This window comes from Myotis nattereri (assembly GCF_964212035.1).
Source record: "Myotis nattereri genome assembly, chromosome: 16".
NCBI lineage: Eukaryota > Metazoa > Chordata > Mammalia > Chiroptera > Vespertilionidae > Myotis > Myotis nattereri.
In genome coordinates, this window is record NC_138091.1 from 36,782,970 (window position 1) to 36,801,084 (window position 18,115).

At 35.5% G+C, this 18,115-nt stretch overlaps 1 protein-coding gene across 1 annotated transcript in view; it reads right to left on the minus strand.

Moving 5' to 3' along the window:
* Positions 1 to 224: 224 nt before the first annotated feature.
* CDC27 (cell division cycle 27) overlaps positions 225 to 18,115 on the minus strand; it is a 48,409-nt gene continuing 30,518 nt past the window's right edge. The window contains exons 10-19 of the mRNA XM_081110280.1: positions 16,801 to 16,900; positions 15,889 to 16,096; positions 15,518 to 15,690; positions 11,998 to 12,150; positions 10,558 to 10,766; positions 7,639 to 7,756; positions 4,456 to 4,584; positions 4,290 to 4,364; positions 3,136 to 3,292; positions 225 to 2,073 (exon numbers count right to left, since the gene is read on the minus strand). Coding sequence (XP_080966406.1) covers positions 1,991 to 2,073; positions 3,136 to 3,292; positions 4,290 to 4,364; positions 4,456 to 4,584; positions 7,639 to 7,756; positions 10,558 to 10,766; positions 11,998 to 12,150; positions 15,518 to 15,690; positions 15,889 to 16,096; positions 16,801 to 16,900 — 1,405 coding nt within the window. The 3' untranslated portion in view covers positions 225 to 1,990. The remainder of the gene's footprint in view (positions 2,074 to 3,135; positions 3,293 to 4,289; positions 4,365 to 4,455; positions 4,585 to 7,638; positions 7,757 to 10,557; positions 10,767 to 11,997; positions 12,151 to 15,517; positions 15,691 to 15,888; positions 16,097 to 16,800; positions 16,901 to 18,115) is intronic.

The window sequence follows — 18,115 nt, forward strand, 5'->3', positions numbered from 1 at the left end:
TCACCTCTGGCACAGGACGTAAATTCCTACTACCAAAAGATAACTAATCAAATATCAGCAAATTGTTTTCTGAGCTTACTTTTCACTAGGTTTTATAACATGGAATTCAGGTTGGAGCTTTCTAACAAACTGGTATTTGATGTTATACAGCTGGCTTTTGATTTGCCAATTAAAAAGGGTAAAAGGATATAAAATTAAATATTACAGAACTAAAGGATAATGAAACAGAATATTTATTAGATTCAAGTGCTGGCCTTTGGAATTTTTAATGATCATTTACTACCAACCTTTCCTTTTTCTTATAAATTGATTTTTAAGCAGCACATATACATAGACTTAGGTAGGAAATTTTGTTAAATACCTTTCTGGCACCCAATACCTAACTGAGACTCCAACTTGAATTATTTTATAATAGTATCTAATCCACATTTAAATGAGTAGATTAAGTAAATGACAGGAAATTACTGAGTCTGCAGGTTAAATTTTTTTCACATCTTCTGTAATCTACCTCATTTTCACAGCTTGACTAATACAGGTAACCAGTAGATAAGTTTGTCCTTCATCAAATAATCCAAAATAATAACTGTAGGCCTGTCATTCATAGGAAACTATAATTTGTTATATTCTGACATTGGCACTTAATAAAATGTTAACAACTAAGGTTTCTCTAAAAATTTCAATACATTACAATAAAGGAGATACACAATTTAAGACTTTTAAATCTGTTACTGTGAAATTCCAATAATTCCCATTTTATTACACATAATTAGGTCTTTAAAACTGTGGCCTTTGCCCAAAGACACCAACCTATATTATGACAAACTCAGGAGAGAACACATCTCCTTCATAAGAACTTTTTTTCCAGCTAAAAATTTCTAATATCCTAAACCCAACCACTCTCAGTCAATGTTTGGTGATTCACATTACTGAAAATAATTTGAAGCAGAGAGAACCAAAAAGAATGGAAATGACCTCAACCAAAGGTGAGTATACATTCTTGCACCCTGCTTAAACACTTAGAAAAATCAAAGGGATACTGTCTTGAACAAATATAGATTCAAGGTTATGGTACAATTCTGATTGTATTAAGGCTTTCACTATTGTGATCTCTTAAAGTCTCTCTACTTTAGTGTTCTCATTTTTATTCCTATGATGAACTTAAATGGTTATTAAGGGTCTTGTTTTGGCTTTTCAGTGGGCAACCACTCTATCATCTCTGAATGTTAAAGGTGATCCCACAAAGCTCAGAGAAGAGGCAATATGGTAAGGACCAACTTTAAAGTTTAAACTTTGCGATACCGACAACAATGATCAACACTTTGATGCAAGATGAATAAATTAAATTTCTTGGTTAGACATTAAAGCATTCTTGCCAAGAATAAGTGTACACTGTATGGAGGGATATTTGATTCCTAAATATGAGTCCCAATATATCCATTACATTTGTTTATGGGAGACACTGCAAGTTTAAGGTAATTTACATTCCTTGGCAATCAAGTTATTCTGTTATAGGCAATGTCTTTTATTGTTCCATCTGGCACTTTCTAACACCATTCTTGAAGAACCTAGAAATGAAGGTCAGTCACTCTGTTTATCAGGAACAGAACCAAATAAAACAAAATTCTGGAAAATGACCAAGAAATTCTGGTTCATCACTATTTTCCATATCTAATGGTTCCTTCAGATAAAACACAACTCTTCCTTCCATGATAGTTTTCCAGCAAAGGGAGATTAAAGAAAAAAGAAAGTTCCCCACCCTACCCCCTAAATTGTCATTCATACTGGTGAAGGAGCCAGTCTTGTTAGCAGCTAAATATTGCACTGCCTTTCATTCTGTGTACAGTCAGGGTCCAATGAAAGTGGCATACTGATGGTGTAAGTCATGGATGATGACACTGCCGGCTCAGGAGTGAAGACTCAGTATATGGAAGGACAAGAAACATGTCAGCACTAATCACACGTCCAGTTGTAAAAGTCTGATTTGCAGAAGTTAAAATTCATCACTTTCAGCTGCATGAAGTTGTGTGTCGTCCGCATCTGTCATGCTGCTCTCCTGGGATTCATCAGTTCCCACTTAAAAAAATAAAACAAAAAGTCTATAGTAAGGTGTCTGACAAATATTTCTTGTTCATGAAAACAAGAAAAACTACTGTAACTCAGAGATATGAGACTTTAAAGGTCCTTAAAAATCCCAGTATCCTTTAAAAAAAAAAGGATCCCGATATCCTTTAATAAGATATAATTCAAGCTCCTTATTTTACAGCAAAGTCTGAGATTAGTTTATTGCATTTAACCTTTAGTTAGAGTTTTACTAGTAACTACTAAAACTACCTCTCCCTAAGGAATTCCTCATTCTTACCCTAGGAATTGGAACTAGTTTTCTGAGGCATTAAAAAAAGATTAACATTTTCTTCACTTTGGGGTTAGTCCCTGCTAGTCCACAGAAATATAAAATTTAAAATTCAGTTTTAAAAGGGTTATTGGGATTATAGAAATTATAATTTTAATCAAAGCCTTTCACCAAGTTTTTTGGAACAGAGGCATCTTAGTTCATCTCATCAGAAGTCACTCAATTTTCTTATTAAAGAATGTTGTCACATTAAGTCTTGGTTCTTCACTGGTCATTTTAAGATATACATTCAATTTAGGGATAGAGTATTTACTGCCTTAAACTATAATTCTTTTGTTCCCTCCTCTTTTCTTGACCTGGATTTTGAATTTGCCAGAGCTACCCAGAATTTGAATAGCCACTACTAAAGGTCTGTCGATAAAATGTGCACAAATTGATTATTCATTCACATAGCACTTATGTTTTCAACATACCATCACATCTATCATCTTCCCTTCCCCACCCCAAACACATTCCTAGAAAGCAATAAGACAGGCATTAGTTACATATTACAATATAAACCAGGGCCCAGGTAAAAATAAGCAATGAAACTAGTTATCTGACTCCATATGTACTTTCTTATTTTATCATCCTGTCCAATTTCCCTAAAATTCCATTTAGTACAAAGAATACACCATAGTTAGAAAAATAAAATTAAAGAAACATCTTAACTCTGATGTGGTGTTTCACTGGTTCTCTGGTTTGAGTAACTGTAAACAAACCTAATTCATATGGACAATACTCACTGATCTGTTCTTCTTGGGTTATTGGCTCCTCATCATCTGGAAGGTAACGCTTATCAATTGCCTCTTTAATTTGGTTATTGGCTCCTTTAGGATCTAAATCCATAGCCCAAGAGAAATTCATCAGGGCGAGGTGGGTCTGACCTAACTTCTTGTAAACCTAAAAATAAACAGCAGCACTACATTTTTCATTAAGTTATGAGCTTCAACTGTAAAATCCTAAAAATTTATAATTTAAATTAGGCTCCTGATTTATATACTATAAACCCATTCTGATGACTAGGACATTTAAATCCTATAGAAGAAAGAACTCATGTCAACTTTTGAGTTCCTTTTAATATATTCAGATATTACTTTTAGAATTCCTTGCCTATATCTCTTAGTGAGATTCCAATAAAATCTTGCTCTAAATGGAACAATGACAATGGAAAAAAAATGGACTATAAAAGCTTGATTAGCATTCATTTATACTGGTTTTTAAAAGAAGTTATTTCAACTCTCAACATCTACCCATTGTTACCAACTACCTTAACTAACTGGCATCTGGAAGCCCAGTCTGTACTGTCATGAATTTTCTTCTTTTGGTAAGTGTTTTATTGATAATTGGAAGCTCAGGGCTTTCTGTAAGGTAGTCTCAAGTTATGAATTCATTACTGGTCATTGGCTACAAGTGCTAATAAACTTCCAAAGCCATAGTAGGGTTAGAATTATGGGATGTGTGTACTTGCCCATTCATTGGGATATTATCTTTTTTTTTTAAATTTTTTTTTTAATATATTTTATTGATTTTTTACAGAGAGGAAGGGAGAGAGATAGAGAGCCAGAAACATCAATGAGAGAGAAACATCGATCAGCTGCCTCCTGCACATCCCCCACTGGGGATGTGCCCGCAACACAGGTACATGCCCTTGACCGGAATCGAACCTGGGACCTTTCAGTCCGCAGGCCGACGCTCTATCCACTGAGCCAAACCGGTTTTGGCGGGATATTATCTTTTTAAATGTTAAAACTAAATCCATTCTTTATTCCCAGAGCATTTAGTTCAGAACTCTAGTTGAATTTGCTCCATAGATGTTGCACAATAAGCATTATATTTATTCTCCAAAAGTTAATACTTGTTATCAAAGCCACAGTAGGACCATGGCCCCAATCTTTACCTTTCCTATTAAGAAGTACACAAGGGATTCTTTGGGAACAATTTGTTTCAATTCTTCAAGTTCTTGTAAAGCAGACTGAAAAATGCAAAGGAAAACAACATCATCTTAACTAAAGCTTAACTTAAGCAATACAAACCCGAAGACTATTAAGACATATATCTCTTACCTTATATTTTTCATTTGCAAATAAAACTGAGGCTCTGTGAAATTTGCATAGAGGGTTCTTAGGATCAATAACAATGGCTTTGTTTAGGGTATCCAAAGCCTTCTCAGATTTTTTCAGTGCATGCTGAACCTGTAAGAAATAAAGACCCTAACTGATGTTTCCTTCCAATATATATATGGCTAATATGCAAAGTGTCCCCTTGGGAGTTCGACCAGGAGTTTGATCACTCGCTATGACATGCACTGACCAACAGGAGGCGGCACGGAACGAAGGAAAGCTGGGGCCAGCAGCTTGGGAAGGAAGGCCCTGGCCAGCAGCCAAAAGGTCCTGATCATCCCTGATCGCCAGCCAGGCCCAGGGACCCTGCCCATGCACGAATTTCATGCACCAGGCATCTAATATATATATATATATATAATTAATTTCAGAGAGGAAAAGAGAGATAGAAACATCAATGATGAGAGAGAATTATTGATTGGCTGCCTCCTGCAAATCCCCAACTGGGGATCAAGCCCACAATCCAGGCATGTGCCCTGACTGGGAATCGGACCATGACCTCCTGGTTCATAGGTCAATGCTCAATCACTGAGCCATGCTGGTTGGGCTCCTTCTAATATTTTTGAAGAAAAGTGAGACCCAAATAATGTGACTCAAAATCAACAGAAGATAATAAAACTATTAGAGATAAGGTTGTATTGTCCCACCAGATGGTTCACTAGGTTAAGTGAATTTAGTAATTGGTTACTAAACTGTTAGATTACCTCTAAAAATCTCCTTCAAGCACTTTACTTTAAAGATGAGAATACTACAGTCCAGAGATGTTAAATAACTTGCTCTGGAATCAGAACCTAGCTCCTATGGTGCCCAATTCACCATTATGTATCCATAATGATAATTAAAATCCTAATTTTAGAGAAGACATTAGGTTTACCTTTAAATCTAAAAGGCAAGAAAAACTTTGGTTTTCCCTTCATAAGAATTTCTGCACTATTTAGCTAAATACTCACATTTCAACAGGTCTATTTATGGTCCTAAGTATTAGGCTTTTTAAAACTGTTTAAAACCATTAGAAGATTTGGCTCTAAACCTTATTAAACTTGTTTCACTCAAAACTATTACATTTTTAGCTATTTTAGGAATTTATTATAAAAATAATTCTTCTGTCTTACATATTTGAAAACCATTGATCTGTAATACTAGGGAATAAATTATTTATTTTAAATAACTTAAAAAAACAAAACAAAACACCAAGCCTCACTATTCATTCATGAGTAGATACTTATATTCTGTTGTGCTCCTCCTTGGATGAATTCTATGTTAGAAATAAAGTGGAGTGAATGGATGCGGCTGTGGAACAAATATCACTGTAACGAGATGTGAGAGTAGCTACTGCCAACATCTGGTTGCTAAATTCATCTATGTGATGATCTTTGCAGAAGGTTATTACTACATGTGGCCAAATACTCTGCTCACAGGATCGAAATCCTAAATACTAGTTTTCTAAGAGAGAAAAGCACACTCTCTTATCTGAAAACCTCTTCCAATAAACCAACTCAAAATGTTAAAAACCATCTCTTCCACAATAACTTTAGAAAAAAGCCTATTTTATTTTATTTTTATTTTTTTAAAAAATATATTTTATTGATTTTTTACAGAGAGGAAGGGAGATAGAGAGTTAGAAACATCGATGAGAGAGAAACATTGATCAGCTGCCTCCTGCACATCTCCTACTGGGGATGTGCCCGCAATCCAGGTACATGCCCTTGACCGCAATTGAACCTGGGACCCTTCAGTCCGCAGGCTGACGCTCTATCCACTGAGCCAAACCGGTTTCGGCTAAAAAAGCCTATTTAAAAAAAAAAAAAAAAAAAAAAAGTCCGCCCTAGCCGATTTGACTCAGTGAGTAGAGTGTCGGCCTGCGGACTGAAGGGTCCTGGGTTCAATTCCTGTCAAGGGCACATGTCAGGGTTGCAGGCTCGATCCCCAGTTGGGGGAGTGCAAGAGACAGCCAATCAACGATTCTCTCTCATCACGGATGTTTCTATCTCTCTCCCCCTCTCCCTTCCTCTCTAAAATCAATTTAAAAAAAAAAGTCCAATTTTACTAAAGGTTATCAAGAGATACTCAAATTTGATTTCCTCATGTTAAGTGTTGAAAATAACTTTTATGTCAATATATTTTCTCTATATTTTTGTATAGTGTCTAACTATAAAAGTTATCATGTCAATTTTAAAGAAAATTCCAAAGAACTAGAATCATTCCCCAAAATGAATAGTAAAATTCCAAAGAACATAATTTCCTCATATTGTATGCCCAGTTCCACAAAACCAAACTTGTTGAGAGAAAGATAAAGGGGTGGGGGAGGAAAAGACAGAGGAGAAAGGATTGAGGGCAAGAACAAAAAGTTAAGGTATTGTACTTAATAGAGAAACTAATAAATGATATTTTAATAAACAAACATAGCCCTGACTGGTTTGGCTCAGTAGATAGAGCGTCGGCCTGCAGACTCAAGGATCCCAGGTTCGATTCTGGTCAAGGGCATGTACCTTGGTTGCAGGCACATCCCCAGTAGGGAGTGTGCAGGAGGCAGCTGATCAATGTTTCTCTCTCATCGTTGTTTTCAACTCTCTATCCATCTCCCTTCCTCTCTGTAAAAAATCAATAAAATATATATAAAAAAACACACACAAAAAAACCAAACATACCTTCTCTCCTATCAAAATACAACTTATCATCAGACACATTAAAAAATATATATATATAAATATAAAATTGGTGATCCACATTGCCTTATAAGAATTTTAGGCTAAAACATAGGAAACCATTTGCCTTAGAATATTAATTACTTAATTTAGAGCTAAATATTAACATGAAAAAGTACTTTCAAAAATATGAAGTATCTAACATGAGTCTTATCCCTATGAGGTAGGCAAGGTGGTATTATTTGCCATTCATAAAATAGAAGCTCAGAGAAATTAAGTGACTTGTCTAAGAGAGAAGGATACACCAGTTATTTCTCTTTATGCCAAGAAAAACATAGTATTTTTGGCTGTAAAAGAATCCAGGATATTGTTTCAAGAATAACAACAATAACAAAAAAGCCCTAATTCTTATTATAGCAATCAAGTCAATAAGAAACACATTTCTAAAGGGAGACTGAACAATGTTTAGAAAGCTACTTACTACTCCAATGTGGCAAAGTAAAACTGAACTTTGAGGGTTGATATCAAGTGCTTTCTGGAAATGCATTTCTGCAAGGCTGAATTTTTCTTGCTTATAATAAATCATTCCTAAACCATACCTGAAAGTATAAAAGCATAATTTTAGGGATATAAACTGTGGTGGCTAATTTAGTTCAACTAATAAAAGAATTATGTATGGAATTTAATAAACCAGTAGGAAAATAGAAAAATCATCAAAGCATTTTAGACAAGGCACTTTTACAAGGGATAACAATAAAATCAATCAATCAAATAAAACTATGACAATGTGGGGGGTAGGAGGGGGAAGAAACCACATCCTTAAACCATGTCCTTAAGCCAATCAAGATTTAATAGCTGCTTTTTAATGAGTGGTTATTATGTGTGTGCCAATCAATAACTTTGTTAAATTCTTCACATAAATTATCTCATTTAATCCTAGGGGGAACCAAGGAAATTAGTACTGTTATCATTCACATTTTCAAGTAAGAAAACTGAGGCTTAGAAAAGTTAACTTGTCCAAAAAATATACCTAATAAGAATTTTAACCAGATTCTTCTGATTCTAAACCCTAAACTCCTTACAATGCTATTTCCATATTCTTAGTCCAAATATGTATGTATTTTATATAATTATAATATGCATAGTGTCATGTTCTGCTTCTCTCTTTCCACTTACTATATCAAAATCATGCTCCTATAGACTTCAAAATTATAATTTTTAATAATATAATAATAAAAGTATATAATTATAAAATTATAATTATATAATTTCATGCTCCTATAGACCTCAAAATTATAAATTTTAATGACTATGTAATGACATATTAAGTTGATATAGAGGTATTTCTCCTGAATTTTCAAAACATCAAATGATGGGGGAATAAGGACACATATGTAATACCTTAATCAATAAAGAAAAAAAAAATCAAATGAACACAATGTGACTGATTTACATTAAGGAAATTCTCTTGACTATAACTAAATGATGATGATGGGGAATAAGCACCAAATGAATAAGAAGAAAATCATACTGTATCTGCTTTAAGTGGCTTTGTTGATCACATAATGGTATTAGAGGTAAAGGAAGGGTATAAAAAGCTCTGTTCTTTTTTTTATAATTTTTAAAATATATTTTAAAAATTGATTTCAGAGAGGAAGGGAGAAGGAGAGAGAGAAACATCAATGATGAGAGAGAATCATTGATTGGCTGCCTCCAGCACACCCCCTACCAGAGATTGAGCCCGCAACCTGGGCATGTGTCCTTAACGGGAATCAAACCTGGGACCCTTCAGTCAACAGGCGGACGCTCTACCCACTAAACCAAACCGGCTAGGGCAAAAGCTCTGTTCTTTTTTTTTTTTTAATATATTTTATTGATTTTTTACAGAGAGGAAGAGAGAGAGATAGAGAGTTAGAAACATCGATGAGAGAGAAACATCGATCAGCTGCCTCCTGCACATCCCCCACTGGGGAAGTGCCCACAACCCAGGTACAAAAAGCTCTGTTCTAATAATGGTGAAGGTGGGGATAAGAAAAGACTATTTACTTTGGAGTTTGAATAATAAAGGTCTGCCTCCCTAAACATTCCTTCTTTTTCCCGAATGAAACAATTATTTTTACAACATGATTTTTGATATGGTAAAGTTTTTTTAAGAATAAAATATAGCAGAACAGACACTACACATCTAAAAAAAACAACCAAGTCCTATTAAGAATTAAATTCTTAAAATATTAGAGAACTTTATATTTATATGACGAAAAGTTAATGTTGGAAAGGCCTGACTGTTTAATATACCAGCGGAAGCTAGCACTTATCAGGCCAGCTTACAAGCAATATTGACTATTTAGAAATGAGATAAAATTCATTAAAAATATACATAAATCGAAAACTATTTTAGGAATCTAGTGCTTCTGATTTAGTGAGAAACAGAATAAAACTCAACTGCTATAATGATTAACCCAAAAGATAAAAAACACAAACATGTCTGACAAAACTATCACAGAATTACAATACCAAAATAACACTTCTTGATATTTGAACTATGAAGTCAGTTAAGAAAAACACAATAAAACATCAACAGTAAATATAGTGCTGAGGCAGAAATAAGAACAAACTCTCCCATGTTTTCTTCGTTTGATAATATATGCCAGGTAGTAATTTCCTATTTGTCTACTTGTGTACAAGTACAAAAAAGTAAAACCTGCCCGGCCGCAGTGGCTCAGTGGTTAAGTGTTGACTTATGAACTAGGAGGTCACAGTTCAATTCCCGATCAGGGCATATGCTCAGGTTTGTGAGCTCGAACCCCAGGGTGGGGCATGCAGGAGGGAGCTGATCAATGATTCTCTCTCATCATTGATATATCTATCTCTTTCTCCCTCTCCCTTCTTCTCTGAAATCAATAAAAATATATTTTAATAAAAAAAGTAAAACCTGAGTTCTTAATAAACTTAATTAACTAAAACTAGTACTTAATAAACTAGAATACTACCAAAGATTAACAATTAGTATATAGTTTCAATGCTTATATTCTACTATCCAATGGGTGAATTATACTATTTTTCTTCATTTTTCATCCTAATCACCATTTTAGTGTTTTTTTAAAAAAAGTAACAAATCAAAGTAACAAAATCAATTATTTGCAAAAGTCTGATAGGAGAAAAGGTTGAAACTGCTGAGGATAAGGACCTAGTATTCTATTATGATTAGTTAATTGAAGAGTTTGTTAAAGGTATAAACTTCACACAAAAAACATTTTGGTTAGATGTTACCAACCAGTATGTACCACTCTTAAGTATTAGTAATCAAATTCATGACAACAGAGAGCTATCTAATAAGAAAAAATCACTAAATATCAGCCCCATTAATAAGACATTGTCTTTGCACTTCATTAGCACTTACCATGCATTATAATGTCTAGGATTGACTCTGATAGCATTTCGAAAACAAGCTAATGCTTTGTCTAATTCTTCAGTTAAGACAAACTCATGCCCTAATAGAGTATAGGCATAAGCATAATTTGGATCAACCTGGATAGCTCTCTGGAAGAATTTAATTGCAATATCATGTTCCCGTTGCAAACTGAAACAGTTCCCTGCAGCACACCAGGCCTTAAAAATATGGAAAAAAAACACACAAATGCACAATTACATTTTTGTTTTATTTTTTCTAACAAACAAATCTATGGCTAAAATTAGAACAGAAAGATACAAACTGAACAGTTTTAACAGATATAGTCAATCCTCATTATTCACGGATTCCATATTTGCAAAATTGCCTACTTGCTAAAATTTAAAAACCCAAACCAATAAGTTGCAGTGCTTTAATGGACCCAAAATATGGGTTGCCCAACAAGTATATGCTCAGTTGAGGTAAAAAAAGGCAACTCTCTACCTTATTTTCACAGGTCAGTGACCAAAAGACAGAGACCATGGGGGGTGGGGGTGGGGGGACAGTGTATGAAGGGCTCGGATTCTGGGACCAGATGGACAGTTTGAATCCCACCTCTGGCACCTGTTTGTATGGTGGCCTCAGAAAGGCACCTTAACACTTCTGCACCTCATTTTCTCTTTTGTAAAATAAACAGAATGTATCAGGCTGAGTTGTTTTTAGGATATAAGATTATAATCTATAATCAGGGTAGGAGCATGTGCACACATGTGCGCATGTGTTTATTTCTCCAAAGAACAATGGTTCAGTATATGCTAACTCATTGTTCTTGAAGACTAGCCTATATAATAAAAGGCTAATAATATGCATATTGTCCCCTCAACTGGGAGTTCAACCGGGCTGGCCAACCACTCGCAACCCCTCCCCCCAACCAGACTCCACCTGTGCACGATTCATGCACCAGGACTCTAGTAGAACATAACTACCAAATATAATAGGAATTGACTTTTACATTCTAAGTTTAAATGTTATAAAATTACCACTAAATATTCTTGAGATACACTAAAATACAATTCTTACATGATTGTACCATGTAAATGAATTTATCTATGTCTTAAACTGAATTAAAATTACTATTTTCTTTCAATTTAAAATGACCAATATTCAATCTATTTAATTTCTGGTTAATGAACTCTAATCTTGGTGATAACAGCAATTTTAACCCAGCCAAAACTCTATTGATCCTAAATGAAATACCTACTTTGTTATTTTCCTATTTAAGAATCTGTACTATCTATTTTAGGACTCTCTTCTTTTCTGAGTCCTGCCTATAGAGAAGTGTATGGGTAATATTAAATGGCATTTGAATTATTTAGTTCATCTCAATTTTGTAAGGATGATAAAAAAGAATAGCTAAAATAGCTAAATAAGCAAAGTGTTTCAGTAACATACCTCTGGTGAATTTTTATCCATGTCTGTTAAGTCTTTTGAAAGAACTGAAAGAGCAACATCCTTTTGAAGATGCCACAGCGTTGTAGAGTAGATCTCCATGCCTTCAACTCTGTAATTCTCAATTCTTCTAACCTCTGAGAATATTCTTTCAGCCTGAAATACAAAAACTAGTATGGTCTGTTCTTAATGAAATTAAGAAGACATAACATAAGAAAATAATATTTCTAAAACCAGGAACTTAATTCTAAGAAATGGCCATGTATTATCTAGGATAGCTTGATAACTTGTAAATTCCCTGAAATCCCCTATAAGTTATACAGATACAATTTTTTTGTATAAGACGACAGACCTAACTACCAGCCAAATACAGATTTTGGAAATGTTTGTTTTCAAATTTTCAGAATCTATTGTTTCTTCTGAAAAGTGACTGTGGCATAGACAAGAAAATATTTTAAAAATCATAACTTTAAGTTGAAACAAAGGCTTTCTTCAGTTAAATATCTAGGTGTACATCTGCTCTATAATTAGGGGAAACAACACAATTAATGTATCTTAAAGTACCCGTAAAACAATAAATTAGAAATAATTTTGAAAAGGGCTTGCCAAACACAACTTTTGCCTGTGTACCATAATCCAAACATGGATCTTCTAGCAATGAATAAGACTATCTACAGTTCTTTTTCTCTTTACTCCACAAAATTACACAAATAGATAACTTCTGCATTTATTCTTTTTTTTTTTTTTAAATATATTTTATTGATTTTTTACAGAGAGGAAGGGAGAGAGAGATAGAGTTAGAAACATTGATGGGAGAGAAACATCGATCAGCCGCCTCCTGCACATCTCCTACTGGGGATGTGCCCGCAACCCAGGTACATGCCCTTGACCGGAATCGAACCTGGGACCTTTCAGTCCGCAGGCTGACGCTCTATCCACTGAGCCAAACCGGTTTCGGCTGCATTTATTCTTTATCTGGAAGAACACTCCACCACTAGATCTTTATATGGCTCATAAAGGGAGGAGTAAAGTTCTTGCTCTGAGCACACTTTTTTAAAAAAAGCACCATAAAATTCACTGTCCCTCAATATCCTTACCATGCTTCATTTTTTTTCTTCATATAACTTACCGCTATCCATCCTATATAATAAAAGGCTAATGTGCAAATCGACTGAATGGAGGAACGACCGGTTGCTATGACGTGCACTGACCACCAGAGGGCAGACACTCAAAGAAGGAGCTGCCCCCTGGTGGTCAGTATGCTCCCACAGGGGGAGCGCTGCTAAGCCAGAAGCCCAGAAGCTGGCCTCATGGCTGGGGAGCGCAGCGGTGGTGGTGGGAGCCTCTCCCACCTCTGCAGCAGCACTAAGGATTTCCGACTGACATCCACGGAGCGGGCCTAAGCTGTCAGTCGAACATCTCCCAAGGGCTCCCGGGCTGCGAGAGGGCGCAGGCTGGGCTGAGGGACCCCTCGAGTACATGAATCTCGTGCACTGGGCCTCTAGTCTTTATATATTTATTTGCTTATAATCTGTCTTTTATTAGAATTAGAATGTAAACTCTATGAAAGCAAGCAATTATCTGTCTAGCTGTATTATAGAATCTAGAAGACAGACTAGGACAGTGGTCAGCAAACTGCGGCTCGTGAGCCACATGTGGCTCTTTGGCCCCTTGAGTGTGGCTCTTCCACAAAATACCACGTGAGGGCGTGCACGTACAGTGCAATTGAAACTTCGTGGCCCATGCGCAGAAGTCGGTATTTTGTCTCTAAATAATGTCTCTAAATAAACCTACATGTCTATGAAAATTGAAGTTTTTGTTTTTTTGCATCCCACATAAACTTAAACCTTGTTTATTTGGCCTGTGTTAGCCTTTTGAGTTTGACATACTTGATATAGAAGTTTCTTAAAATTTTGTTTTTAAGTTTACAGGGTGAGGGAAGAAAATTTAAATGTCTTCCCTACTTTGGAAGTAGGGAAGACATTTAAATTATCATTACAGTTTTCTTTGGCTTTAGGTTAATCATCCTCTCCATTTCTAGGATAAATAAATAATTTAAGCAACAAATATAATTAAAATTAAAAAGCTAAAAGCCTTGTGATAAAGACATTGTGTCCTTGATTACAATTTTCTTCATAGCATCCCTCAAGTTTATAAAACACTAGAGGCCCGGTGCACAAATTTGTGCACCAGTGGGTCCCTTGGCCTGGCCTGTGGGATCGGGCCCAAACCGGCTCTCTGACATCCTCCAAGGGGTCACGGATTGCAAGAGGGTGCAAGTCAGGCCGAGGGACACTACTGGTGCATGATTGGGGTTGGGGAGGGACGTGGGAGGTTGGCCAGCTGGGGAGGGACTGTGGGAGGGCTCCAGGGCGTGTCCGGCCTGTCTCACTCAGTCCCGATCGGCCGGACCCCAGCAGCAAGTTAACCCTCTGGTCAGAGCATCTGCCCCTGGTGGTCAGTGCACGTCATAGCGACTGGTCAACCGGTTGACTGTCTGCCCCTGGTGGTCAGTACCTGTCATAGTGAGCAGTTGAGCGGCCTTAGCATATCATGGGCATATTACGCTTTGAGTGGTTGAACGGCCAACTGGTCAACCAGACACTTAGCGTATCAGGCTTTTATTATATAGGATATGAAATACCAAATATTTATCCCAGTAAGAACTCTGAATATAATAGAAAGAATTTTTACTAGAAATATCTAGTACATGGTAAATACACTGTATATTTTCAGATTCAACTGAGTACAAATGTTCCAAATAAGAATGTATGCTCCCCCTCCCCCCCAAAAAAGAAGAATATATGGGCCCTGGCCAGTGTGGCTAAGTTGGTTGGTTGGAACAACATTCTGTACACTTAAAGGTTGCCGGTTCAATTCCCAGTCAGGGCACATACTGAGGTTGTGTGTTCAATCCCCAGTCAGGGCAAGTACGGGAGGCAAGCAATGGATGTTTCTATCGCATTGATGTCTCTCTCATTGATGTCTCTCTCTCTCTCCTCTCTCTCTCTCTCTACCTCCCCACCTCCTCTCTCTCTCAAATCAATAAAAATATTCTCGCCCTAACAGGTATGGCTCAGTGGATAGAGCGTCGGCCTGCGGACTGAAGGGTCCCAGGTTTGATTCCGGTCAAGGGCATGTACCTTGGTTGCAGGCACATCCCCGTGGGGGGTGTGCAGGAGGCAGCTGATCGATGTTTCGCTCTCATCGATATTTCTAACTCTCTATCCCTCTCCCTTCCTCTCTGTAAAAAGAAATCAATAAAATATATTTAAAAAAAAAATTCTCGGGTGAGGATTAAAAGAAAAATGTATGGATGACTTGGGTTGTTCTCTACAAATCTACTTCAAGTCACTCACCCTTAACACAAGAAAGAACTGTATTTATAAATTACAAATAATGAGAAAATATAGACATTACATAATAAATATTGACCTTTTAGATCTAGTCTTGCCAAGCATAGGCATTAATTACATTTCAGTTATGTGTAAAAAAGGCATATATAACTGTTTTCTATACTTACTTGCATATACTCTGAAAGTTCAAAATAGGCCCTTCCAATTTGGCACAGTACCCAACCAGTATTGTAGTGATGAGAAGGTAGGTGGCTCAAGATATTTATAGCTTCTTTGCAGTTGTATGAACACAAAGCTAAATAACCTTTCCCCATTTCACGAAGAAGGCTCATCAAACCTTCTAGGAGAAAACAATGTAGTAAACAAAGGAGAAAAGACAATAAAACAACTTGATTTTCTAGAAAGACTAATTAAAAAATTACCATTAAAAATTCCAACATCTATTTAGATAAAATGAAAGACACTTTAGTGAACATAAAAAAACTTACTTAAAATAGTGAATAAAATACCAAGAAGATATTTAGCATTTAAAACAGACCTGCTGCTGCTTTCTGTAGATTAAATGCCTGGATCTGAGGTGTGATTGTGGAGATTTTCCCTTCTGAAATGATGGAAGAGTCCAATTTTGTAATTTCCAGGCTATCATTTATGTTAGGTTGAGTTATTCCTCCTTTATTAGTTTTACTTTTCGTTTTTCTGTTTGGGATTTTAGGTGGAAACTTCATTTTTAATTTTTTGCTATTCTCCTGTAAAAAGCAGGAAACCCCCACACTTGTTACACTCAAGTATTTTAGACATTCCCCGAACCCTTTCTCAAATATTAGATAAAAATAAATGTACAATCTTGTGTATAATCTTGATTGATTATCCATAATATTTGTCAATGGACCAAGGAAACTTACCAAAGACATAATGAGACTCTTTAATTTTGCGAAGAAATGTGTAAAGAAAATTTCCATTTACTCTTCCCCCAATTCTCACCATTGACAACATCTGACATAACCATAGTACATCATCAAATCCAGGAAACTGGAGTTGGTATAATACTATCAACTAAACTACAGACCTTATTTGAATTTCATCAGTTTTTTACATGCATTTTTTGGGGGGAGGGTGGATGTGCATGGTTCTATGAATTTTATAATATGTATAGACTTGTATAATCCACTGCCGCAATAAAAAAGCAGAATATTCTATCAACACAAAGAAATTCCCTTGTGCTATGCTTTAAAAGTCATACCTTCCCCCAGTTCTAACTCCTAAAAACCACTGATCAGTTTTCCAACACAATTTTGTCATTTCAACTAAATTATAAAATAGTTAATAAAGGACCAAGAAAATTTACAAATGTTATATAGATGGCTCCCCAAATTAAAAAATTTTTACAGTCACTTAATTTATTAGAAATTGAGTCATCAATGAGCAGAAATTTTAGAGGGGGAATCATTACCTTGGTTGTAGAGCTGTCACTAGTAAAAAGTCGTGAACTTCTTCGAGGCAGTGCATTTGGGGGAGATGTGATAGTGGGGCTCAATACCTGAGGTGTTGTACTAAAAAAAAATATATAAAAATAGACATTTTAAATAAACTCAGTTTATAACCATAAACTGTTGCTTCCATTCAGGTATATTAAAAAATAAACATTCAATATGTTTGCACTCTAAAGTTGATGAGTTTGGTTAGTCCTTTTCTCATCCCTCTATGAAAACTCAGATTTAAATGCTATTTGTGTTACCATAAAATAATGATTATACTACAGATCTTTGCTCTATCTGAAATTGCCAACTTAAACTTAAAACAATCCACATAAAAATTCTGGGTCAATAAAAGGTAAACATACCTATAAACCAATGATCTCTAGCCCTCATTTGCAATGATAGCAAATTAGAGAAAAAGGTAAAGATAATTGGCAATGGATAGTTTAAATGTAGGGACACTTCCCAACAAATACCACCAGAACAACTTATACTTGAGAAGTATTTCCCTATAAATTCAAACACCACATCAATATTTATAGGACAAAAGAAATCTAATAATCTCTTGGGTACATTTTTTACTTTAAAGGCAAATCCTACAATATAAGAATTTCATTCTTAGAAAGCAAACAAACTTAAAACCTGAAATTATCTGACAGTAAGTCAGTCTATGGAGTAAACTGTTTACAATTTATATAGTTTATGGGAAATCATAGTAGTTACCTGAGTTTGGGTCAAAGAGACTTTTGAAAAGAGATGTTGACCAGTGAGTAAAGAATATCCAGGTAGTCCTTAATCTTTTCAAAAACCATAATCTCAATGTAGGGATTTCAGCAAAAGAGGTCATTTGGGTTAATCAATTAATTTTTTAAATAAAATTTTAAATTTATTTTTAAAAGCAGTTTAAAGTTCACAGAAATATTGAGGGGGCAGGTACAGAGATTTCCTATATACCCTCTAAACGCCCAAATGCATAGCCTCCCCCATCATCAACATCCCCCCAGAGTGGTACAATTGTTATAGCTGAGGAACCTATATCAACACATCATAATTTTCCAAAGTCCATAGTTCACATTAGAGTTCATTTTTGGTTTTGCACATTCTATGAATTTGAACAAATATACAATGACAGGTAATTATGGTATCATCTAGAATATTTTTACTGTCCTAAAAATCCTCTGTGCTCTGTCTGTTCATTACTCCCTCTCCAACTCCTTGCAACCATTGATCCTTTTACTGTCTCCATATTTTGCTTTTTTGAGAAACCAATTCATTTTCCTTTATTTTATA